Source organism: Rhinolophus sinicus, linkage group LG18 (genome assembly GCF_036562045.2).
Source record: "Rhinolophus sinicus isolate RSC01 linkage group LG18, ASM3656204v1, whole genome shotgun sequence".
In the NCBI taxonomy this organism is placed as follows: domain Eukaryota; kingdom Metazoa; phylum Chordata; class Mammalia; order Chiroptera; family Rhinolophidae; genus Rhinolophus; species Rhinolophus sinicus.
This window is the reverse complement of record NC_133767.1, coordinates 5,465,475-5,490,413: the sequence shown is the minus strand read 5'-3', so window position 1 is coordinate 5,490,413 and position 24,939 is coordinate 5,465,475. Positions and strand designations below refer to the sequence as shown.

The window sequence follows — 24,939 nt, the reverse complement described above, 5'->3', positions numbered from 1 at the left end:
TCCTTTGCAATAGTTAGGCAAACTCACATTCTGGTCAGGCCAACCTCTTTTCCAACATCTGAAATGTGGGTCTCCCAAGTTAAATGTTCCAATGTTAGGCAAACATTTATTTTCCATAAAAATAAAACCATAAACACAAAAATAACTACAGGTCCTGTGTCTTCTACTAAATCCTTAATCTGCTATAATTCCCTAATGATGCCAACATTACGGCAGCATTTCCTTTCTACTAAAGCACAATACTTTCATTAAAAGTTTCTGAATATATTTCGCTGCTCTATCTTCTATCAACATATGCCAATTAGGAATCCTATAAATAAGCAACTGCTGACATTATCCAACATATACATGTGCTTATGTTCTCAGCTCTTCAGAAGTATTAATTCATTAGCTTACTTAATCCTCACAGCAATGCCAGAAAAAGATATGAGTGCCATCCACTTAGTAGATAAGGAAACTGAGGCATGGGGAGACTAAGGAACACTTCCCAGAGGAAGGGGAAGAGGCACATTTGAATCCAGGTAGCATAGCTCCAAAAAAGACCCCTCAGTCTATACCCAACTCATAAATGTCGGAAACTAAAAACTCATAATGTTTTTACCTGAAAATTCTGCACAGCCATAAGGTAGTGTCTGAAAGTATCCTAGTTGTAAGTTTTCTCAGCTTCTCTTTGTCCAGAGTTGAAATATAAGCTCCCAGACTATGCCCCAACAAAGCTATATGACCTTGTTCTCCAATATTCTGGATTCTGTTAATCAAAATTCATTAGATTAAAAAAAGTAGTAAAAACATAAATAAAACTTTCAGAGACAGTATTCTACAGAAATTTCTATCAGACTGGAAATCTATTTACTGGCCTAGAAGATAGAAATTCTGCTAAATTTAGGAAATTGCCTATAAGGTATTGATAGTCTGGGAAGAAAACTACTTTAAAAATTAATTCCTGGAGGTAAATATCCTTTTTACTGAATATTTCCTAAATACACAAACTGTTTTTGAATAATTTTCTCCTGAATTTTTAAAAATTAAATAGGAGCCATAAGAACTTTGGAGGGTAGAGCTAAAATGTGCAGAAAACAATTTTTTTAAGAATCATTATATGAAGATCAATTCCCTGCAATGAATAGTTATTTATAACCATAATACAGCGAATTCAAGGGGAGCTAGGCATTATGTTATAGTTAAAATGGACAGGCTAAGACCAATTTCCCTTATAAAGTCAACAACAAAAAAAGACAAAAAAATCAAACAGTATACTGGGCAAAGGAGACAATTCATAGAAGAGGAAATGTAAACGGGTCTTAAAACATTTAACCTGGTTCATAAGAAAAACGCAAATTAAAATTATTCGGAAATATCATTTCTCAACTATCAGATTGGCAACGACCCTTACGTCGGCTAACACCTTGCAGGCAAAGGTTTGGCGAAAGGGGTACTCTCATACATTCTAGTGGGACTATACACTGGCCTAACTCCACGGAGGGGAATTTGGCAATATCCATCAGAATTACAAATGCACAAACTATCTGGCCCAGCGATCCCACTGCTAGGATTTTCATCGCCAGAAACACCTGCTTCTCTGAGAAATGACACATGTACAAAGCGACCAGCTGCAGTGATATTTATAATAGTAAAACACAACAAAGAGACTAGTTAAAATATGGCTCATCCCATCCAAGTAAAACTAAACAGCTCTTAAAGGAGAAAGTGCCCGTGTACTGATATGCCATGAACTCTAAGACATAAATGAAAAAAGCAAGGCCCAGAACAATGTGTAGTATTTATGTACCAGAGTGGGTGAGTAAAGACATTTTGCTCGTGTTTACATACACATAGAATATCTCAGAATACACAAGAAACTCGCAATATTAACCATCTATCTATCTCTAAAAAGGAGAACAAGATAGAGAGGCAAAGATAAGAAGGCAAACTGCCTTTGTATACCCTATCTTTTGAAATTTGAACCAGGAAAATGCATTACTTATTTCCCAAAATCAAAAACAATTAAAGAGAAAATGAAACTAAATAAATAGCTAAATAGATGAATACATAAAATGAAAGCAAATGGATGATTCACAAAGTGGCCTGCCACCCATCAATTCAGCTGCGGCAATTCTTAGCAATCAGGAACAGAAAATCACACAGTAGTTATTCTGTGGTCCCTCTGCCAGCCCCTCCCTAAGACATGATAGCATACAAACTACAGGATTTTGTTTTTAAATGCCTTCCTTGTATAAAATATATTATCTAAAATACATAAATGTCTCTCTGAAAAGAAAAAAAATGAACATTGTCTTAGTAACATACGGAACTCTGACTAAAACAGAATTACGTGAGCAACGTGTAAGTATGCGATCACTGTCAAAGCCAGGACCACACATACTAATACTGTCATAGGGCAACAGGGCAGCTGCCAGCCGTTCTCCATTACCGGGTGTTCTGAGGCTCCTCATCTTCATCTCCGTGCATGAGATTCTGAACTAACTGGAGGATGCTCACCATATCTTGTCCACTGCAGAATAAAAGAGAGTTGACGGACAGGTGGAAACAGCGCCCGCCCCCCACTATTGCTCTCGTCCACACTAGCTTTGGTAAGTTTTATTAATTGAGTAGTTACAAGAGAAAGAATGTGTTTGAGATACAGTACACATCTTTTAAAAACAAACCTCAAATTGTTAACTGAATTCTGAATATGACCTTACGTGTGATTGGGTAGATCTTCTACCTAAGTCTGAGACTGATTTTTTAAAAATTTCACCAGTATCGCTTAAGCAATATTTCTCTACCTGTTCATTTGAATCCTGGAGAATAAGTGTGTCATTAGAGCCAACGGTTCTTAAAAGACGCTAGAAAATCCCAGAAGCAGCAAGAATACTCCAATGACACTGGTAGACCTCGTTTCCCTCCATGGAGGCATCTTGCCTGTTTGTACTAACAGACTTAAAGATGTAATGCAAGCATCATTTATTACCACCTCTCCCCCAAGCGGGAAAACTAGAGATCCACTTAGAATAAACAGATGTACTCCAAGACATGTTCCTCAGGGCTCATCACGTGGAGAGGTGAAAACCTCTGGAAGAACGTGAACGGCTAAAGCGGTAAGCAACATAAAGGCAACTTATAATGTGAAAAGACTGTCGCTCCATTAATGAGAATATGAGTTCTACAAAGTTCTCTCTTTTGAAAAAGAGGCACCATCGAAACAATACCCCGATACCCATCCTGCCCAAGGTGCTGACCCCCACGAGAGGGGCTCCAGTCCTTGGACACTGTGTAGAGAGATTAGCCACATGACCTTGAGCGAGCTACTGACAGTCCGTCAGCCCCTGTATTACTGACCCGTGAGGACGCACATGAAGCATCCGACACTTTGCCTGCACAGTTCTATGGCAGATGGTGGCTATTAGCATTACTAAGTGTGAATACTCCTGCCCGGGGCTCGGATGCCCTCCTAGTCTGAGAATTCCTGATGGTCTTGGTGGTACCTCCTCTAGGAAAGCGTCTGTGGGGTCAGTAACACCCTTTAATTCCCTTCAGTAGGCTTGGATGGGAGACTTACAGGATTTGGTTCCTGCTCTGACCTGCAGAACACACTCTACATAGAGAGGGCTGTAAATCAGTACCATTCAAGCTGCAAGCAGGAGTGCCTGGTTTAAAATATTAGTATCTGGGTGTGTTAGATGTGTCGCTTGGCAGGTTGTGATCCTTCCCCCACACTTTTCTTTTGCAACCTTGTACATATTTATATTCAGGTCAAAGGACAATTTAAGGGAGTTGTAATATTTACCTATGTGCACTTTCCTGGTTATAAAACACAAAAAGTAAGCTTGCATGAGGGAAGCTGGGCTGGGATTTTAATTCCAAATTGAGTGCTAACATCCTGTGAAAACTTTAGTCAGACAGCTACTTCTTTTTCTAATTTTTTTCCTGCTACCTCAAACCACAAACACTTGACAGATTTGCTTTAGTTGCCAAAAAATAAATCATTCTTCCAATAAATGACAAAGTCAATATTTTCCTTTCATTTTACTATATTACAAAAATCTTATCAAATTAAAATCTCTCACAATAAAGCTCAGTCTACCATATAGATTACAGTTTCAAGGATAAACTAAGCATGACAATCGAGTTATAAATTTGTGCATTGTTTTTGAGTCACGATTTTGTATTAAATTCTGAATGGGAAAGTGGGGAGAAGCAGGGAGGCTCAGAATAATCACCAACCAGCCAAAGGCATTTCAGTTTTCTGATGTTACATTGATTACTCATAACTCTAAATTTGCTTTGTGCTTGTTGAAAGTAAAATTGTAAATCAGTGATGGTAAAATCTTGGTTTAAAGAAAATGCATACTCTAACTAAAGGCATTTATCTTCATTGTCACCTACCTGCCTTGCAGTGGCCCTGGAATATCCCCTGATATGACCTTCTTCCCATTTTCCTCCTCTGTCCGTCTAATTTAAAGGAAATAACAAACTTTGTTTAATCATATCAAATTTTTTAACGTTTGAGCATGCAAACATGTAACGATATTGCCTATAATCTCTTAGTAACTGATGCAGGATTTAAAACACATTTATCACATCTTTCCCTTCCTCTCCCCATCCTTGCCCAGCCCCCAATTTGGGGTATAGTTTGAGTTTCAGGAAAAGAAAAGAACATGAGAAAAATAATAACACTTCAACCCATTTCTTGGTTAGTTGAGACCCTATAGACCTTAATATAGGTAAAATGTATTTATAGATTCAAATCAATATATTAAGGAAAACTCTTAATAGGCACAACTGAAAATTTTAAGTCCTGCTCTTCAATTTCAAAATGCTTTAATTACAAAGCGTCTTCTACCCAACACAAACACTAACTTTAAAGTCAGCCCAAAATACATAAATAAATAAATAAATAAAGTCAGCCAAAACTAAGGGTGACATTCTGAAACTCAGAGGTGTTTTTAACAGCAGGAAACCAGTGCCACCAGTTTCCCGACAGGCTGAACACCTCTGTCCCACAGGCTCACCTCTGACTGTCCTCTAGCATCTTCATGGCCTCCTTCAAGTTTTTTCCCATTTCAGCTAACGTAGGGTCTGCTCCCTAGGAAACAAAATTTTCAAAGGTTCAATTTTGATAAGCCCTATTACCTCTGTGACATAATTCACCCAGAAAAATACATGGCTTTATTACAAAGTACATGTTTGATTAAAAAATTCCGACAGTACAAACGTATAAACAAAAAAGTCCACCAGTTCCACTCCCCGGGGAAGAAGTCACTTTTAAGTTTGGCATACGGATACGTATATCTTTCCAAATTTTCACTTTACTCATATGCACCTCTGCAACTTGCTTTTTTCCTACTTTACAGCAACTATGGTTTGACATCAGTTATGTCCACTTCATCCTTCTTAGTGGTGACACCTTATTCCATTCTGTGAATGTCCCATCGTTTAGCCAGTCTTGCATCAATGGACCCTAAGGTTATTCCAGGTTTTCACTATTAGAGGCAAGGTCCAGAAAAGCATGTACAGTATGCTATTTGTTTTACTGCTGTAGGAGGCCGGGAAATGGCCCCCCCAAAAAGATATTCGCATCCTAATCCCCGGAACTTGTGAATATTACCTTAGAGGGCAAAGTCCTTGCAGGTGTGATTAGGTTAAGATCTGCAGACGGCACGATCACCCTGAATTGTCCAGGTGAGCCCTAAACACAATCACATGTATCCACAGAAGCGAGAAGCAGAGGGAGACTAAACCAGAGAGAGAGAGAGAGAGAGAGAGAGAGAGAGAGAGAGACAGAGACAGAGACAGAGACAGAGACAGAGACAGAGAAGAGGGAGATTTGAAGTTCCTGCCTTGGGACTCGTGTGATGGGGCCACAAACACAGGAAGGCGTGCTAGCTAGCAGGCAAGATAAGCTGGAACAAGGAAGAAAAGGAAGAGACTCTCCCTAGAGCCTTGGAGGGAGCGCAGCCACCCTGCCAACACCTTGATTTCAGCCCAATGATACAGATTTCAAACTCCTGGCCTTCAGAACTGTGACCGTATACACTTTGGTTGTGCTAAGCCATCTGGTTTGTGCTAGGTTGTTACAGCAGCCTCAGGAAGCTCATACACTCATAAATCTGCAAATGCTTCCACAAACTCTAGAAGCTCACACAAGCTGGTAATAGCGACTGCCTTGAGGATGGGCACAGGGTCAGATGGACGCTGTTTTCAGTTTACAGCCTTTTGCTCCTTTTGGATTTTAGTACCAAGTATACAACTATCTCCCATCAAACAGTAAATAAAACAAAATTTTAAAAACACACGCACTCCAATGTAATGGATGTTGGCAGTCATTAACAATGCGATCAACAATCACTTGTTAATAAATAAAGTCTATTCACTAAGATGTTGTTCATAGCAACCTTTTGAAAGTGGAAACTGTAGCAGAAAAATAATCTTACAGCATAGGATTTGGGAACTCCTGTCCTACAATCACTTAAAAGTTTCTCAGCTTTCAGGCGTGCTTAATCAGGCTCTTGTATACATTCTCTTCAGTTAAACCAGTTCTTCACAGTGTGACAACAAAAATTATACATTTACTTTCACGTGAACAGGGAAAAAATAATACCTAAAACCCTGAATTCGTAGACATTACTTTGAGCAAAATCTAAGTTTAAAAAAAGGGGGGGGTGCGGGTGTCTAGACTAAAGTGACGGAAAGCAGATCTGGCATTCACTGCAAAGGGGTACAAGGGAACTTTGTACCTACCATGTTTTCTCTGACACCCAGCATTTGATAATCATTTACCACGTTAGCCGCCATGCACCTGTATGCAAAACCCTTACACTGTAACGATATAGGATCAGCTTCGAATAAACACAGAAATTACTGGCTATCATCTCCTCACAGAAGTCCGTCTATTCTAGGCAAGAGTGGAATCTATAAAAGCACGACACAGAAACTGGTCATTTCAAGCTTGGCTACTAGGGGTTCTTTTTGTGAGCATTTAAAGTAAAAAGTCGGAATCGAAATTCTGGTAGTCCTTCTGAGTAATGATCAGGAATGTTCCATTCATGTGACTACTGCTCCTTATAAATAGTAAGGTGCTAAAGACCTTTCCCAAATCAGGTCCAAAGGGTGGGGTGGGGTGGGGAATATAGCTCAGGATGAGTACAAGAAATAAAAATGAGCTGGACTGTAATTATTTAGGTCAGAAACAGGGTAACATTTGTCTCTTTCAGAGACAAGGCTTCGATATACAACAGATAAACTGGCCCCATTCTATGGTGCTTTCTGTGGTGATGAAAATGTTCTGTATCTGCCCTGTGCAGTAGCCACCCTGTCGCAGAGCACATCGTGACAGTTGAGGACCTGAAATGTGGCCAGTGTGCCTGAGGAAGTTTATTTTAAATTGTATTTAATTCTGATTACCTTAATTAAATTTCTAAAGCCAAATGTGGCTACCTCCCCGGACAGTGCCGCTCTAGGATCTCCAAGTCGGTGGTTCTCAACCAGAAGAGACTGCCCCCGCCCCCAGGGAACAACTGCTTCATCTGGAGACTTCAGCGTCAGAGTAATTACTTCCTGTGGCATTTTGTAACTTGACTATTAACATAATGAAGCACTGTGAGACTGTCCTATAGGGCCTTGTTCCTTACAAGTAGGACACACAGTACTGGGGGGCTGAGGCTTCTACTCTTCCAGTTTGAATTCCTGGCCCCTTCAGTTAACCTATCTGGTTTCTTGAGACATCACTAATTTCAGACACAAGAAGAAAACTGATACTATTGCAAGGAAATGGCTCTGTCATTGCAGGTCTGCACGTCTACGTATTACCTAAAGAAAAAGCAAGAATATGGAATTATATTTGGACCAGAGGAAATGTACTGAGTGAGTCTACTAAATGGTGATAGCTACATTTTAGAGTGAGAGAGATTACTTGAAATTTTTAAGGATGAGTATCAAATAACATTGTGGCTTCTGTGGCCAATATAAATTATGCAAGGATTCGTTTAAATGGGATCATTTAGAACTGCACAAATAGCTCTCAAATTTATATTAGCAGTGTAGAGTTTAGCCCAGAATAGTCTAGTCCTCAAAGAAACAGGAATAATGGGCACAATTCAATGTTTAACATAAATTTAAACTAGTTTTCAGAACATAAAATCCTCAATATTCATGTTATAACAATGCTTTTTCTTTTCTGCCCACTTAGCACCAAGAGAAATTGTTCACTATACATAAGACCCTCTATTGCTTCAAGAAATGTAAAAATAAGATATAACCTACTTTTGAAAAACTTACATTCAGAATTTCCACACTGGCCTAAGAAACTTCCAAACCACACATTCTGAATTCCTAGAAGATCACTGCAATTTTTGTGAATGCTCCAGCCTTAAGCACTTTGGAGTGTCACTACTTCTTCAGATCTTCATTTGGAAAGTTTAAGATCCTTTATCATCAATTAACATTTAGGGAGCAATCAGGTAATCTACTAATCAAATGTCAGAAAAGTAGTATTTAAAGCAGCATTCCAACCCACTCTGTTTTGCAGATTGGCTTATAAAGAACTATCCTTGGAGGAAAGATCACCCCAGTTCTTTAGGTTTCTAGTTGAAATCATAAAAGCCCATCCCATCTTCTTATGAAATTGGAAAAGAAACAATGAAGGGACATTTTTAATTCAACTATTGGTATTACATATAAGAGGCAGACCAGGTTACTTGCAGCCTCAGCAGTACTGACTGACACTTTGAGCAGATAATTGTCTGGTATGGGGGCTGCCCTGTGCAATGTAGGATGTTTATCAGCATCCCTGGGCTCCACCCACTAGGTACCAGTGGCCCCTCCCTACCCCCCTAGTTTCAACCATCAAAAATGTCTCCAGACATCGCCCAATGTCCTCTGGAGAACAAAACTGCCCCGTGGTTGAATCACTGATCTACACTGAAACTCAAATTATCCAAAGGTAGACAATGTGCTCATCAAAAGCCTGGGAAGACTTTATTCCTAGCCAGAAAAACATGTTTAACATTCACTTGACAGTGGAAGGAAAACACTACTTTTTCTTTTCTTGATTGCATTCTCCCAATTTATGTGCACATGAAGACATTTGGCTGAACTTGTACAATTACTCCCTTCACCTCTCCAGTGACAAGTGAACAAACCTACAACAGCTGCTGCCTTGACAAATGACAAAATTATGTTATTTCTGCCAGTTCGAAATTAACATCAAGCTGTCCTAAAACACTAGCGTTGCTCTTGAATTCTACATGTATGAAAACTTGGGTCTGGACAAGCAGGCTCCCAAGCCTGACAGGGAGAAAGACTTTGAGAGAAGGGCAGGACGTCAGGTTCTGAAGGTGGCTATCCATCAAGCGATCCAAGCACTGGTTCTCATTTACAAGCCGTAAATCCGGGACAATCAGAATCCATTTCACACGCCAGAGCAGTCAGCCAGGTACATCAACGCTGCAGTTCCGCCACGGGGAAACCAGAGGAAAGCGCTGCTACCAGAAAGTTGTGGAGCAGCAGCAACTCCCCCCAAACGAAATCCACAATCTGCAGACGACCCACTCCTTTCTTGACCAAGGGTTTCCACCGGTGTTCACAAACAGCATCAGAAATCACGTGGAGAACTTGTTAAACACGCAGATCCCGGTCCCGCCCCCCAGTGGTTGGGACCCAAGGGCTGAACATCTGAATTTTTACTAAGGGCCCCAGGTGACTCCTAGGCAAAATGAGTTGGAAAACCACTGCTTTACTGTTTTTCCTCCCTAACGTGGAAACAAACCACAGGAAACCTACAGGTTTGCAAGTAGCTCCGAAACAACTGGGGCTTCTTTCTAGGCGCTTCTGGGGTTGCGAGTTGTTAGCTCGGTCATTCCAATGGGCGAGCCGAGCTCAAGCAGGCCCCAAGGTCGGCCCCATGGTCCCCGCACTGGGCTCCAAGGCTCCCGCGGCCTCTGGGGCACAAGCCCGCCCAGACTCCCTCGGTCCACGGGGTCCCGAGAGATTCCCGGCCCCGTGACATCACCAGGCCCCAGCTGCGAGCGCCGGGCCGGACGCCCTCGCGGCCAGGCCTCCTCAGGCTGGGCCCGTTAGCCCCCGACCCCCTCCTCAGTCACAATGGCAGTCCGCGACAGAGACACAGTCGCCCCAGAGGCGGGGACCCACCCCCGGTACGGACCTTCTCGAGGGACGCGTCCATGGCGGAGCCCGATGGAGGTCCAGCGGTCCCGGGCGCTACTTCCGCCTCCCGTGCCGGGCCGCCGTTTCCACGCTGGCAGCGCTGACGTCCCCCGCGCCGGCGGCCGGCGGGGCGGAGACGAGGAGGAGCCGCCTGGCAGTACTGCGGGTTGGAGAATATGCGGTTGTCAGGAAGGCGGGGCGCGAAGGGGCGGGGCCCCTGTCGGTGGGTGGGGACCTCTGGGCTTCCGTACCTGGCCGTCACGCTGGCCAGCCCTAAGGTTCCCAGGTGAGAGGGGGAGACTGGACGGTGGAGCCGTTCCAAACGCTTCTCAGAAAGATGCCGCAGGCGTCAGAGTAAATATATAACAAACACAAGCTAACATTCGTGCAGCAAAAGCCTGGAACTACTAGTAACGCACCTGTGCTTCCAGGCCGAGTCCCCAGTCAACATCCCTCGGGAATGGAACAGGCCATTCAGCACCGAAGGGCGGGGCGAGCGAGCATCCCTGCGCCTGCGCAGGAGCCGCCGCGTCCTAGGTGTTAGCTGAGGTGTTTTTCCTCAGACCTTGTCGCAGAATTCTAGACGGAGACGGCTTGGAGACAGCTGGCCCAGCCTCCTTCTTCATGTCAAGCCTCAATTATGACTTGTCAGGTGATAATTATGGTAATAGATAACCTGCTGCTCTTCCTTTTCGCAGTACAGCAGCGCTATGATGTATATATAGGTCATTGTGTCCATTTCGCAGTGCCCATCTAGGTAGGAGCCAGACCCAAGACTGCAGCGTCTGTACCCAAGGCAACACCCTGCCCTCTTCTTTCAGCTTTCGTGCTGTAAACAAGTCTTTCTCACAGTCTATTTAGTGCCCCCGTGTCCCACATTTTTGTGCTTTTTTGTTATTGATTCCGCCGTTTCAAATGGCCCTGCAACATCGTTCTGAAGTGCCGTCTAGCTTCCTAAGTGCAAAAACGGTTGGGATGTGCCTTGGGATGTGACTTTGTGCAGGCATGAGTTATAATGTTGGCCGAGAGGGCAATGTGAACGCATCAACAAGATACATGCAAGTGTCCTGTTACCGAATCAAAGTTCCAGTGCCCTACACGTGGGAAGGCCAAAACGCAAAATGGCAGCGTTTGGAGTAAGGAGAGGTTTATTGCTGGAGAAGGCGCCAAAAAGATGGGAGACCTAGTGATCCTTCTTGCTCCCTGGACTAGGTTAAGGGCTTTTAAGGGGTTGGGGGGAACACGTGTGCGGAAATGCTGGTGGGAACGAGTTTTCATTTCGGACCTTAGAACTTGGCCGTTTAGAGTAAAGGGGCATCAACACTGGATCTTCCCGGACAATGGACCAGTGGCTTATGAAAGGGTTCCTTTGTTCAAGTTTCCGTTCTGTCCCTGTCCTTTGGTTCTGTGGAGGGTGAGGGGCGAGACTGGTTCAGCTGGAGGCCGAAGTTCTCTCTGCGCATGCTTCAGCGGCGTGACCCCCCCCCCCCCAGTCCTGCTGTCCCTCAAAAACGACTCAGTACCTCGTCATACAGGATAGGACCATTTTGAGCTGGCTCTGTGGTTACACAATCAACAGAAACACAAAGTGAGCTTAGGTATTGATTGATCAGTTGATGAAAATGGTGGGACCAGAGGCTCACAGGAACCTAACCCTGAATTTCCCCTAAGAGTAATGGTTCAGTATTTGTTAATGAAGTGTCCGTAGCGACTTTATAGAACATAACTACTTAGCATGATAAGAATTATGGACCGTATTAAAACTTTCCCTGTTCCAAATAGTGTGATTTTTCTCTCTCCTGATTGGATCAGACTAATAGAGTACTAAAATTATCAATACACCATTACTCCACTAATTAGTTATTTCTTCCACATATTGATAGAGTCATACATTTTCTAAAGTAATTAAGGTTTCAGAGGTTCAAAGAAACATAATTGGAGGGAAAAAAACTCTGTAATTTATTCGCTTTTTATGTGGAAATATTCTTAACATTTGCATATTTGAATATGCACTATCTTTAAAGCTACCTCTAATGCTGGGTTTTTCATAATTTCAGATTTTATATCTTCTTTCTGTATTTAAGGAAAATTTACAGAGGCATTTCTTTTCCCAAAGCTTAACAATGGAAAATTAATGAAATAAATTCAACTGACTACCCTATTATCCCATACCAATTGTGGGAAGAATAGTTACGTAAAGCTAGTGAAAACAGAGTTCCTGAGGCAGAGAAACACGACTTCAAATATTTCTTACAAATGGTACAATTTCAAAATACCACATTGTAAGTGGATTCTATAATGTCTACCATCCCTGTTAAGAAATCTGTTGCCATGTTTTAATACTCTATTGAGGGCAGGATAGAAGGATGGGAAAGTCTTCCAAACTTCGAAACAAGAACAAAGAATGGATAAAATGTTAGCCTCACCGTTTTGTTTCAGCTCCAGCCAACATTAAAATGGTCTGAAAATGATCATATTGATCCACTTTCCACATAAATTTGTGTCAATGTCAAAGATTTAAGAGCTGCCTAGGTCATAGAGACAGACTTCTTAGGCATGGTTTTCCCACATCAGAGCTGATATGCAATGATTTCCTGACAGAATTGCTTAATCGTGTTTCTACGAACAGAAGAAATGATGGCTCTGGTGGGAAGCAGGCGTATATCCTCTTCCTTCTAACCTCCCCTCTGACCTCTTCCCCAGCTAGACCCCCCCCCTTTTTTTCACTCCGTGTGCATATTCAGATAGAGAGTAAGCAGTGGTGGTGCCTCCAGTCTCTATCGTTTCAGCCTCGCCCATCCACACCCATCCAAATAAAAAATAATTTTTAAAAAAATTTGCATAAAGCTTAACTGTTTTTATTGATCTGTAGCCACTCTAAGTGTGGCTATACCCAGTGAGACTTTTTGTGCTCACTGGGTGCAGCCAGCCTCAAAGCTCTTTCATCAGGTGGCTGCTGGAGAAATTAAGAATGAAGGGCACTGGAATGAAGGGGTGAGTGGGTGAGGAAATCATGGAAAAGGGAGGATTAGATAAGGTTTTCTTGCCAGCCTCCCTCAAGCCTCATTTCAAGTGACAAGGAAGAAGACAGTTGCTTCTATTTCCTGCTCTGTGCCCGCACCCACAGATACAACCCATGTCTCAGAGGTGATATTGAAGAGGGTTCAGGAACTGCAGTGACCTTTTTTGAGGTGTTAGCCTTAGGTGATTGCTTCATCCACTCATTGGAAAACACATCTGTTGGTCTAGGAGCTTTTAAGCATAGCCGCCTTTTGTTTGTCAGTAGAAATGTCAGGATTAGCAAGAGGAGTTAGGTTTTAGACACTGCGGCCCATGTGGTGGATCTTATTAAGCCCCGATTCATTTAAATAAAATGCAATAATAATAGCTTCATTGTAATCATCTTAATGTATTTTTAATGTGATCCTTCATTGTAAATTGAAGCACAGTGCCCCCATCAGTAGTTATACCCTGCTGGAAGAGTTCCTAACAAAACTTCTCTTTTACATTTTAGCAGCATTCTGTTCTCTAGTTATCCCCCGCTGTTCAGGGGTATTAATGTCACAGGAATGTGTTCCCTCGTTATTGCTGGAGGTCTCTGAGTCACAGTTTGCACATACAATGAAGCATCAGTGTAATGAATTCATTTATCTTAGAGCATCTTTTCTTGTTTGAAGGCTATGTGTGTTCTTCGGTGTTTGCTTTTTTTTAAGATTTTTTTTTTATTATTGGGGAAGGGGAACAGGACTTTATTGGGGAACAGTGTGTACTTCCAGGACTTTTTTCCAAGTCAAGTTGTTGTCCTTTCAATCTTAGTTGTGGAGGGTGCCGTTCAGCTTCAAGTTGTTGTCCTTTCAGTTAGTTGTGGAGGGCACAGCTCAGCTCCAGGTCCTGTTGCCATTGCTAGTTGCAGGGGGCGCAGCCCACCATCCCTTGCAGGAGTCGAACCCAGCAACCTGTGGTTGAGAGGACGCGCTCCAACCAACTGAGCCATCTGGGAGCTCAGCGGCAGCTCAGCTCAAGGTGCTGTGTTCAATCTTAGTTGCAGAGGGCAGAGCCCACCATCCTTTGTGGGAGTTGAGGAATCGAACTGGCAACCTTGTGGTTGAGAGCCCACTGGCCCATGTGGGAATCGAACCGGCAGCCTTCGGAGTTAGGAGCACAGAGCTCTAACCGCCTGAGCCACCGGGCTGGCCCTTTTTATTGCTTTTAAGGAGAGACAAATATACAGTGTTAAATAAAAACTTTCATGTCCAGAAGTGTTTCTGATAGAAAGCATTTATTGAGCCACATGCTAGCCAGAAAAGGACCAGGTCCTGGGGCATGCAGTCGGAACCTTCTGACCTCCAAAACTCTAAGACAGTAAATTTGTGGTGTTTTTTTTTAAACATTCTTTTATTCATGTTGTTTTAAGCCACTAAGTTTATGGTAATTTGTTACAGCAGCAGTAGGAAAAGAATACAAGGGGGGATATAAGTAATAAACAAACAATGATGTTTTGGTGAGCTAGGAGCCTGCCTAGCTGGGAAAAGTCTGACAGAAAGATTTGCTTGGAGCCAGTACTAAGGACAAGAAGAGAGGAGGGATGGAAATAGGGTCAAAGAACACAGAAATTGGTAGAGTCCCAAGAGCTGAAGAGAATGTGAGTATTAGTCTGCTAGGGCTGCCAGAACGAAATACTACAGACTAGGTGGATTAAAAAACATTCATTTTCTCACATTTCTGGAGGCTAGAAGTCCAAGGTCAAGGTGTCAGCTGGTTGGTTTCTACTGAGGCCTCTCTCCTTGGCTTGCAGAGAACCGCCTTCTCACTGTCTCCTCACATGATCTTTTCCATGGACATGCTCTGTTCAGGGGTCTCTGTGTGTCCAAATTTCCTCTTATAAAAAGACATCAGTCAAATTGGATTAGGGCCAACCCTGAGGGCTTTGTTTTTAACTCAGTCACCTCTTTAAAGGCCCTGTCTCCAAATACAGTCACATTCTGAGGTCCTAGGGGTTAGGGCTTCAACATATGAATTTTGGGGAGGACGCAGTTCAGCTCCTAACAATAGAGTTGACAAATGGAGGAACAGCCTACAAAATAATCACCTTAATCACATTGGAGATTAAGGTGAGATGTGACAGTTCAGTGCAGCGAAAAGTGATCTGGGATTGGATGCAAAATTAAAAAAAGGACTTTAATGAGACAATTGGCAAGCATTTGAATAAGGTATGTAGGTTAGATAATAGTATTACAGCAGTGCTTATTTCCTTGTTTTGATAAGTGTGCTATGGTTGTGTAAGATGTCAATATTTGGGGAAGCTTGGGTGAAGAGTGTATGGGAACTCAGGCACTGTGAGGGTGCAGAACGAGTCACCCCAGATGTACTTCTGAGGTATGCGGATTGTTTTCATCTAAAGGCAACTTTTGCTGCAGGTAGGTTCAAGAGAAACTTCTGCCCCTCCCTTAACTATCTCAAAGAACTTGAATTAGGGGCCCAGCCCATAATGAGAGATTATCAAATATAATAACCTCCTTTGACCTACCTGTATGGCAGGGCAAACTACTAATTACAGAACATGTGCTCTCCCTGCAATGACGTTCCGAAGCCCCAAGGCTCCTCACCTCACCCTTAGCTCGGGATGTCTTATACAGCCATTTTCTGTTTCCGTCTGAACCCCTCATGCACGTGGGGTCTCAGACTCTCTCCTGAATGCAGGGTTCCCATGCATACGTATGTATTAAGTTTGGTTATTTTCTCTTGCTAATCTGTCTCATGTCTATTTGATGATGAGGCCAGCCGGAAGAACCTTGAGGATAGGGGAACCTTTCTTCCTCCCCCACAGTGGTTATGTAAGATGTCAATATTTGAGGAAGCTTGGGTGAAGAGTATATGGGAACTCTGTACAATTTTTGCAGCTTTTTTTTTCTAAGTCTGGAATTATTTCAAAATGAAAAGTTGAAAATTAAAAAATTAAGTAAAATAGGGTAAACAAATAGAGAATGAGAATGGAATTGGAAGTTACAGTGAAGGAAGGAAAAGAAGGGTGGAAAAGAAGCAAGGAGGAACTGAGCTCCACGAGGTCACAGATTATATCTGCTGTTTGGGACTCCAGTGACCTGCTTCTGGGACAGTGCCTGGGAGCTCAGCATATAGTGGGGTGCCCAAAAAATGGATGCACGTGACTTGTAGTCATCTTTTGTTATCAGTATATATTGAGTATTGCAATTTTGATACAGGTTTTTCCTTTCTTAAAATGTGTATACATTTTTGGGGGGCACCCTCTGTGTATTGGGAGGCAGTATTCATTGAGTCACAGACTCGGAAGGGGACAAGGCTGTAGACCCATTGAGCCCCACTTCACATTCATGAAAGGCCTCAAATTTAAAATTTTGAATTTGCCTTCAAAGTTAACAGTCAGTGCATTGTGTGTGTTGCAAGTGTGAATTCCTTGCATGTAAGCATTTAAAATACATTGCCATCCTGGTACCTGAGTTTTGGTATCCGTTCTTCTCCCCCACCTTTTTAATTTTTTTTTTGGTGGGGGGGGGGAGTTGTACTCCACATACCATAAAAGTAATCATTTTAAAGTGTATTTAATGGTTTCCTGTGCAACCATCACCATTAATTACAGAACATTTTCTTCGCCCCCCCCCAAAAGAACCCCATACCCAATTAGCAGTCACTTGGAATGGCCCAGCCCCTAACAACCACTAGTCCATTTTCTGTCTCCATGGCTTTTTCTATTCCGGACATTTCTTGTAAATGGATCATGTATTCTGGGGACGGACCAGCCACCTTTCAAATGCTCGGCCCGCACAATGGCTAGCGGCCACGGGATTGGACCGCGCAGACTGGGTGTGCGCAGGGCGCCCAATCGTTCTGGAGCGTCTGCAGGAGGCAGGTGCAGGTGACAGGAGGAGGCTCCGGGAGTGCGGGGGCCGCGGCAGGCGCGGTCCCGGGAGCCCGTGGCCGTCTCAGGAAGCCTCCCACGAATCGGCATGGCGGGCTGGTGGCGGGCGCTGGCGCGCGCGGCCAGGCGCTACCCGTGGCCCACGAACGTGCTGCTCTACGCGGCGCTCTTCTCCTCGGGCGACGCGCTACAGCAGCGCCTGCGGGGCGGCCCGGCCGACTGGCGGCAGACCCGGCAGGTGGGCACCGTGGTGGTGGCCTTCCACGCCAACTTCAACTACGTGTGGCAGCGCCTGCTGGAGCGCGCGCTGCCGGGCCGCACGCCACGCGCCGTCCTGGCTAAGGTGCTGTGTGACCAGGTGGTCGCTGCGCCAATAGCGGTTTCGGCCTTCTACACCGGTGAGGGGACTGGGGATAGAAGCCTTGGGGGGATGGAGGGGGGGAGGAGCGGTGTTCATGGCCAGGGAGGGGGCTGGAGGTGCAAGGGCCGAGAAGTCTGGGGACCCGAGGTTAAGGGAGCTGAGGGGGAGAAGTTGAGGAGCAGTGGCTGGAGAGGCCAGGTATTAGGTGGGTCTGGGATGTGAGGGGCCAGGATTGGAGTTGGAACTTTGGGGCTGTGCGTAGTCTGCGGCTGGAGATTGCAGGAGGTGGGGGTCGTGCGGCGTAAACCAGAACTCAGGTGAAGCAGGGCTGGGGGGTCCATGTGCCCCTGTCAAAGGTCCACCGGAATACGGCGAGACCCCAGCCCGTTGCCATAAGCAGCCGCAACCTTTGTGACCTACTTGTGGGTGGTGGCCTCCTGGTCCTGGGAAAAGCCAGGTCTGGGTCCACAGGTGTTTCTTCTACTGGCCCACACTCCTTTCCAACATAGTAATATGTGAGGAGGCTTGGGACTCCAGGGCAGAGCTGGTGGAACCTTAGGTTGGGCCAGGTTCCCCAGAAAATTCACGCTCTGGACCCTAGACCTGCTGTGGTAATTAGATTTTCCTGCTGGGATCCCAACACCCTGTCAAAAGCAACAGCAAATGTGAGGGGACCTCAGGACTCTATACCTGTGAGGATCCTGGGAGCCCCTTCCTTAGAAAAATCTGTCCTGGGGCCTGAAGGCCTGACTTCTGAACCTTCGTTGGGGCCTTAAATATCAAAAACAATGGTCAGCAATTTTGATAACCTGGAAGGGAGTGCGCTGGGAGGGGCACCCATTCCCTAAGAAAATCCAAGGGTCCTGGGCCTGGCCTTGACAATGGGGACCACAGGTCCTCCTGCCACGAGGGTCTTCTTGTTAGTGGCTATTGGTGCCTTTCAAACCAGGTTGAGGTCGTCAAGTCACTGCCTTGAAGAAATTTACACTGTCCCATGGATCTTGTTTTGGGGGACCAGATTCCGTTCCTTTCTTCACAAACTCCACAAGGATGGGGCTGCCTGATGCAGGACCCACACTGAGGTCCGGAGAATGGGGGATCTGAGAGGTGGGGGCCCCTGGCTTATCACATCTGTGTCTAATCTCAGGGCAGAACTTCCTGGCCAGATTTGCAGACTGGTTCATCATGCCTGTTACTACAGAGGATACACTGGTGAAGGGCTTGGTGGCAGGAGGCTGGGAGTTTGGGAATCAGATTCCCATTAAATCCTCAAACAGCCCAGTGAAGCAAGTACTCTTATTGTTCCCATATTACAGATGAGAAAACCAAGGCTCAAAGAGGTGAAGAGACTTGCCCCAAGACAAGACAATTTGTGCCATGTTGTCTCAATGAGCGTTGTCAGTATGCCTGAAAGCAGAAAGGTGCTGCAGTAACAGGGTTTGGAATCAGTCCTGCCCAGTTGCTTCTTTGTTTTGCTTTTCAAAATTCTGGCCCCGTTTCCCTCTGGTTGAATTAGAATGATGGGGGAAGTTGGGAAGGGGCAGGTTGGATATTTGTTCTAGGCACTTCCGACTTGGAAATTGCTTGTATCAATTGCTTGTATCACATGATCCTTTGTGCTGGGCCACCTTGGGGAACTTGAGTCGTGATTAAGAGGTCGGGCTAGGAATGCACACCTGGGTTGGTCTCAGACAGCTGTTAACCCCCCTAAGCTGTTTTCCTCCTCCGAAACTTCCATCCTCACTCAGGCTGTGGTTAGGAGGGTGACATGTTAGGAGGGTCAAATGAAATAACACACACCAAGTGCTTAGTACTTGTTTAGTGCTGGTACATGGAATGCGGTATTACCAATATTCCGGCTGGGTTTTCTTATGAGTCCTGTTCTAAGAATCCCTTGCAATTGGCTAAAAAGATCTTATTTCTCTTTCCTTCTACTCACAGTTGGGGGAGAATTTTTAAAGCACTCATTTTTACACCCCTCCTAAAATAAGAGGGCTGTGTTCTTGCTCCCTAAATTTCTTTCCAAGGTTGCTGAACGTTAGAGTTTTCTAAATGTTTTTAGGAAGGCTGAATTGGTGTTCTTTCCAATTCTGATTAGAAAACCTCTTTCTTTGATGGGAAATTTGTAGTTGCCAGAATACACACTGCCCATCAGCCTTTTTAAAAAAGAAGTAAGTTAAATTTTTAAAAATTTAAACATTTTACAGAAAGTTTGGAAGGGAGAGAAGAAAAGTCACCAATAGTCTCACTATGCTCATTCTGCTGTTCTTGTGAATTTTCTTACAGTTTCTTTTTTTTAAAAAAAGTCATTCTGCTATAACTTTTATACCTGCTATTCATATTTATCCTTCTTTTTAAATTTATCCAGTTTTAGAATGGAGGTTATATTCTGTTGGGTCAAAAGGGACATACTAAGTGAGTGATAGTGGTGGTTACTTTATATATTGAAATAGGAAACTTGAACATGAACTGTTATACAGTATTCTTCCTACTGAATCTTTTAAAATTATTTTGGTGTGTATTTTTGCAAATAGGTATGAGTATTCTCCAGGGAAAGGATGACATATTTTTGGATCTGAAACAGAAATTCTGGAATACATATAAGGTAAGACAGACTTTTGAAAATGCAACCAAGATATTTCTGTACATTTTTAACATTAAATACATTTTAATAAAAAATATTCTTAAGTTAGGGCTCCAGGCGGTTGGCACAAGGGTACAATATTTTGACATAGAAACCTTACATTTGTTTTGATAGATGAATGAGAAGAAACTTTAAGAGTGTCTATGCATGAGTGTCTCTGAATTGTAGCCAGTATTCACAATGATTTCTGATGTTCTTATATTTAATCTTATTAGTGATTAGAATTTATTTAGTGAATTTCGGGGCCAAAGAGGTTACTGCAGAAAGGAATAGTAGAATGTGAGTGTCTCAATGGAATCATTCCCACTTTCAGAGTCAGTGTTTCCATGTGCGCCTTCTGCTGAGTCCCTGTGAAGGGAACCTTATTAACATTACAAAGGTACTTGCAGAGAAGGATGGTATTTCCTAGGGTTATGTCCAGGCCTGAAGTAAGTCACCTAGTGCACTGTTGACTTAATACAAACATACTCGTACACAGTCCAGTTCAACAAATATTTATTAATTTACTCAATGAAGATTTATTGAGCAGGGTCCTTAAGGTCTGGCAAAATCAGGGATGCTTTCCATCCATGGTCTAGAGCATGTTTGATTCTATTCTTCACTAAGGTGAATTTTCAGGAGTGCAAAATATATACAGGCTGACCTAGGGCTTCACATGTACTTAATTCCCCATCAAGAGCAGTGCCAAGCCACACCCAGTATTGCCTGCGCTGCTTCTAGAATCTTCTGTTGAAAGATACCCAGCCCCAGAACCAGTGTCACCCACTTGATGGCTGGACTTGATAGAGAAGATTGAAGCCATCTGCTTCCCCTGAGCTCCTCTGCTCAAGGACGGTCCTTCTTCCTTCAGTGGGGAAGAGTATTCAGAATTCTCGTTATTATTCTCTTGGGGCAGAAATTGTGGGCCCATGGTGACATCAAATGTGATTTTCTTCTGCTTTATTTTGGAAAAAAGAACAAGTTTTCTCATTATACCATAGATTCTGTGGAGAGGTACGTCAAACATTTATAAAAAGCAAGCAAGCAGAATTGCGAAAGGAAGGGGCTTCAGATAGGGATTTGCAGATGTTTCAGATTCTTTTCCCTTAGTGAAGACATACAGGCTCCCTTTTTGGGGTGTTGAATGCCATGCCAGGGATTTTGAACTTCAGTTGTAGTAGCAGCAAGAGAAACCAAGTCTGGAGGTTATTGTCACCAAGTTCAGATAAGAAATAATGACACAGTGGGAATAGGAATGATCTGAGAAATATTGAGGAGTAGAATTGGCAGGTCTGGATGATTGGAAATGGACAAGGATACATTTAGGATGACCCACAGGTCTCTGCCTTGGGTAACTGCATGGGTGGTGGTTCATCACTTGAGATAAGACCTGGACAACAGTGAGCCAATTTGAGAAGAAAGATAGACGAATTCATGTTGGGAAATGTTGGGAAATGTTGAATTCCAGATGCCTTAAGGATATTCAAGGGGAGATTTCCAGATGCCCAGAGGAGAGCTCAGAGCTAGAGATATTAGATATGGGAGAAACTGGGTTAAGACTAGGTTTTCAATTCAAGCTTGATCAATGAAACTAAGAGCACAGAAGAAAAGAAGCAGCACCCAAAAGGAATTGGTCACAAAAGCTCTTATAGCCCGAAGGATATGTGAGACTAGAATGGTTCTTTGTTGCTGAGGAATTAACCCCCTGCCCAATCCTAGTTTTTTTCATGAAGGTGAGAAGCATCTCCCTAGTTTATTTGTTATTTACATAGAAGTAGTACTTGAGTGTCTTGGTTTTTGTGGGGGCTTTTTCGTTTGTTTTTTGCACAGACGATATGTATCTCCTTGCACCAGCTGCAATATGGCATCTCAGAGATATTATTTCTCAGAAATGTATCTGATAGTACGTTCTTCTCTTTTATGTCGTTTTTTAAAACTATCATAAGGAAATAATTTTAAACTTAAATAGCAATAACAGTTCAAGAATACCCATATATCCTTTTCCTAAATTCACCTATTGTTAACATTTTGCTCCCCTCCCTTTTTTTCTTATTATTTTCTTGCTCTATCTAACCATCCATCCATCCTTCTAATGTTTTTCTGAATTATTTGAGAGGTAGTCACACACAGAATTACTGTTTTTACCCCTAAATTAAGTATCTCTTTTCTAAGAATAGTCTCATATAACCACAGCATAGTTATCAACTTCAATAAATTTAACGATGATAATCTTTTTATCTCATCTACCACCCATATTCCATTTTTATCACTTGACCATCTATAGGCCTTTCTAGCATTTCTTTTCCTTACAGTACATGATCCAGTAGAGGATCAGGCATCACCTTCAGTTCTCATACCTCCTTAGTAACCATTAATTAGGAGCATTTTCTTAACCCTTTAAAAAAATCTGTTATACACTATTTTTGAAGAATATAGTACTCCCTTTTTTTTTTTTTTTGTTTTTTTTTTTGTTTTTTTTTGTTTGTTTTTTTTTTAGTACTCCCTTTAAAAAAAAATAAAAATAAAGCATTCCTTTTTTGGGGGGTTGTCTGTTGTTTCCTCATGATTAGACATAGGTTATGCATTCCTGACTGGAACCCTCCATCTGTGGTGATGTGTCCTCTTCAAGGTTATCCCAGTAGAAGGCACAAAATATCCTTCTGTCCTTGATTGGTGATGTTAATTTTGACCAATACATGTTGTTATTTTGAAAGCAGTTGTCTAACAGAATTGATACTGATTCTGGTAGACTTTTCATTCTAGATCTGTGAATATAGCTGATAGAAATGTCTTGCACCTAAAAGCTTTTCCCACAATTTCCCACCTTCTTACTCAAGAGACCTTAAGTCGTCTAATTTAATTGGCTTAGTCTGAAATATAATACCACCTCCTCATTCTATCTCCCTTGTTCTTCTTTTTCTTTTTCTTAGTTTCTGGTGTACAAAACAACATAATGATGAGACATTTATACCCCTCACAAAGTGATCACCCCAACAAGTCTACTACCCACGTGACACCGTACACAGCTATTCCAATACCATTGACTGTATTCCCTATGCTGTACCCGTGACTCTGTGTGTGTGTGTGTTGTGTGTGTGTTTGTGTGTATGTGTGTGTGTATACATGTATATATATTTCAATTATAGTTGACATTCAATATTATTTTATATTAGTTTTGTTTCTCTTAATATTTTATAGAAGAACTGTGGGATTGTTTTGTGTGGTTAAAAGGCATTCTAATGAAGTGTTGTTGTTTTTTTTAATTCCAGAGCGGTCTGATGTACTGGCCTTTTGTACAGGTGAGTTTCACACTACCCAGAATGCTGACTCCTGGCTTTGGTTTATATGGAGCACTAACTTATTTCCTTTCTGTTACAGCTGACCAACTTTAGCCTTGTTCCTATTCACTGGAGAACAGCTTACACTGGACTCTATGGTTTTCTGTGGGCCACCTTCCTTTGCTATTCACAGCAGAGTGGTGATGGCACATTGACGTCAGCTTTCACCTTCCTGCATTTAAAGGAGGCCAATGCAGTTGAAAGGCCCCCAGAGAAATGAAATGTCAGGGACTCCCTGAAAGTGACAAATTTTTTTCTTAAATGTGAACGGTTGCTTGCCAATGAAATACTCTACTTACCAGATATGTGCTCCATTTGGAAGAATTACTATTCCATAGACCAACTTGTTTCTTAATTATCAATCAGTACTTTAAATTTTATCCAAACTTTTTTTCCCCATTTTTGTCAGAAAGTATTACTTCTCTAATATTTGCACTTCTTAAATACTTTAGTTAATACCAATAACAGTGCCGAAATGGTGTTTTATAATTATTAATATTTCTATCTTAATATTTTAATGCCATTTAATTATATTTAATGCATTTAGTTATTAATGCCATTTAGGGAACCAGTTTTGATTGTACACTCGTACATCTCTCTTCTAACATCTCAGGTTATTCCTAAACACTTTTGAATCAGATTATCTTTTATACCAAAAATAGTTCTTACAGTAAATTTCTATTTACATAGAACTCAATCAAGGACAAGATTGAATAACCAGATCCTCCCCTCCAAAAAATACTATAATTATTTTATGCTGATACTAAAGTTCTGTAAGTATATTTTAAATCATTAAAAAAAACAGTGTATTATTGGTGTGTCCTGTATAGACTAATTTCATTGATGTTTTCTTCTATTTTTGTAATTTCTAAATTAAGCACTTTTTAGTTAATGGTTTTTAGTTTTGAGCATATTCAGTACCCCACTTCCCAGACATATGAAGTATACAAAATATTTCACTTCCTAAAGATACATATTGATTGGAATTTCTGGAAAAAAAATTGAACAATTTTTCTTCCTATGGAAGGAAGAACTCTATTCCATAGGTTTTCAGGGAAAATAGTAAACCCAAATTTCACACTGATGTTGTATTTTTAAAAATCAGTGCTTTAAACTAAATCTTTATAGTAATCTTTAAGGTAGACATGAGAAACTTAATCCAGTCTTTCAGATTTATTTAGTTTGTCTCACCTGAAAACCAGTGGTTTTAAAATATATGAATATTTCAAGAAGTTTCAGCAAATTTCACCTAAGAATTGAACCACAATTCTGTTGCTTCCAATGGAGTATTGCACAAATTTAAAAATGTGAAGCACTGAAATGTTAATACATTTATGTTGAGAATTTATGTTTAAGATTAATTTAAGAATATATGCTGAAAAGTTTTAAAGCACATAAATTTATATAAGTCATAAGTTAAGTATATATAACTTCTAAGTACATGATTTATTTGAATTTTACTTTATATTATTGGGACAATAGTAAGGAAATTCCTAGATAGTTGAATTCTAAAATAATTTATTTGCATTGTTTTAAAAGTAGTTAATACAACAGGAAA

At 42.1% G+C, this 24,939-nt stretch overlaps 2 protein-coding genes across 4 annotated transcripts in view; one reads left to right on the top strand and one right to left on the bottom strand.

Moving 5' to 3' along the window:
* Window positions 1-10,352, bottom strand: part of PDXDC1 (pyridoxal dependent decarboxylase domain containing 1) — a 37,894-nt gene extending 27,542 nt beyond the window's left edge. The window contains exons 1-5 of one of the 2 annotated variants that reach the window (XM_074322781.1): window positions 10,163-10,352; window positions 5,013-5,086; window positions 4,387-4,452; window positions 2,432-2,512; window positions 602-748 (exon numbers count right to left, since the gene is read on the bottom strand). In XM_074322781.1, coding sequence (XP_074178882.1) covers window positions 602-748; window positions 2,432-2,512; window positions 4,387-4,452; window positions 5,013-5,086; window positions 10,163-10,183 — 389 coding nt within the window. In that variant the 5' untranslated portion in view covers window positions 10,184-10,352. The remainder of the gene's footprint in view (window positions 1-601; window positions 749-2,431; window positions 2,513-4,386; window positions 4,453-5,012; window positions 5,087-10,162) is intronic. The other variant, XM_019710381.2, reaches the window with a different exon arrangement.
* A 6,623-nt stretch (window positions 10,353-16,975) lies between these two features.
* Window positions 16,976-24,939, top strand: part of MPV17L (MPV17 mitochondrial inner membrane protein like) — an 86,816-nt gene continuing 78,852 nt past the window's right edge. The window contains exons 1-4 of one of the 2 annotated variants that reach the window (XR_012493139.1): window positions 16,976-17,457; window positions 19,955-20,025; window positions 23,313-23,342; window positions 23,422-24,154. Coding sequence is in view for 1 of the 2 variants with exons in the window: in XM_019710394.2 (XP_019565953.2) it covers window positions 17,148-17,457; window positions 19,955-20,025; window positions 23,313-23,342; window positions 23,422-23,601 (591 nt within the window). In the remaining variant the exon portion in view is untranslated. Of the gene's footprint in view, window positions 17,458-19,954; window positions 20,026-23,312; window positions 23,343-23,421; window positions 24,194-24,939 lie in introns of those variants that run through there. The other variant, XM_019710394.2, reaches the window with a different exon arrangement.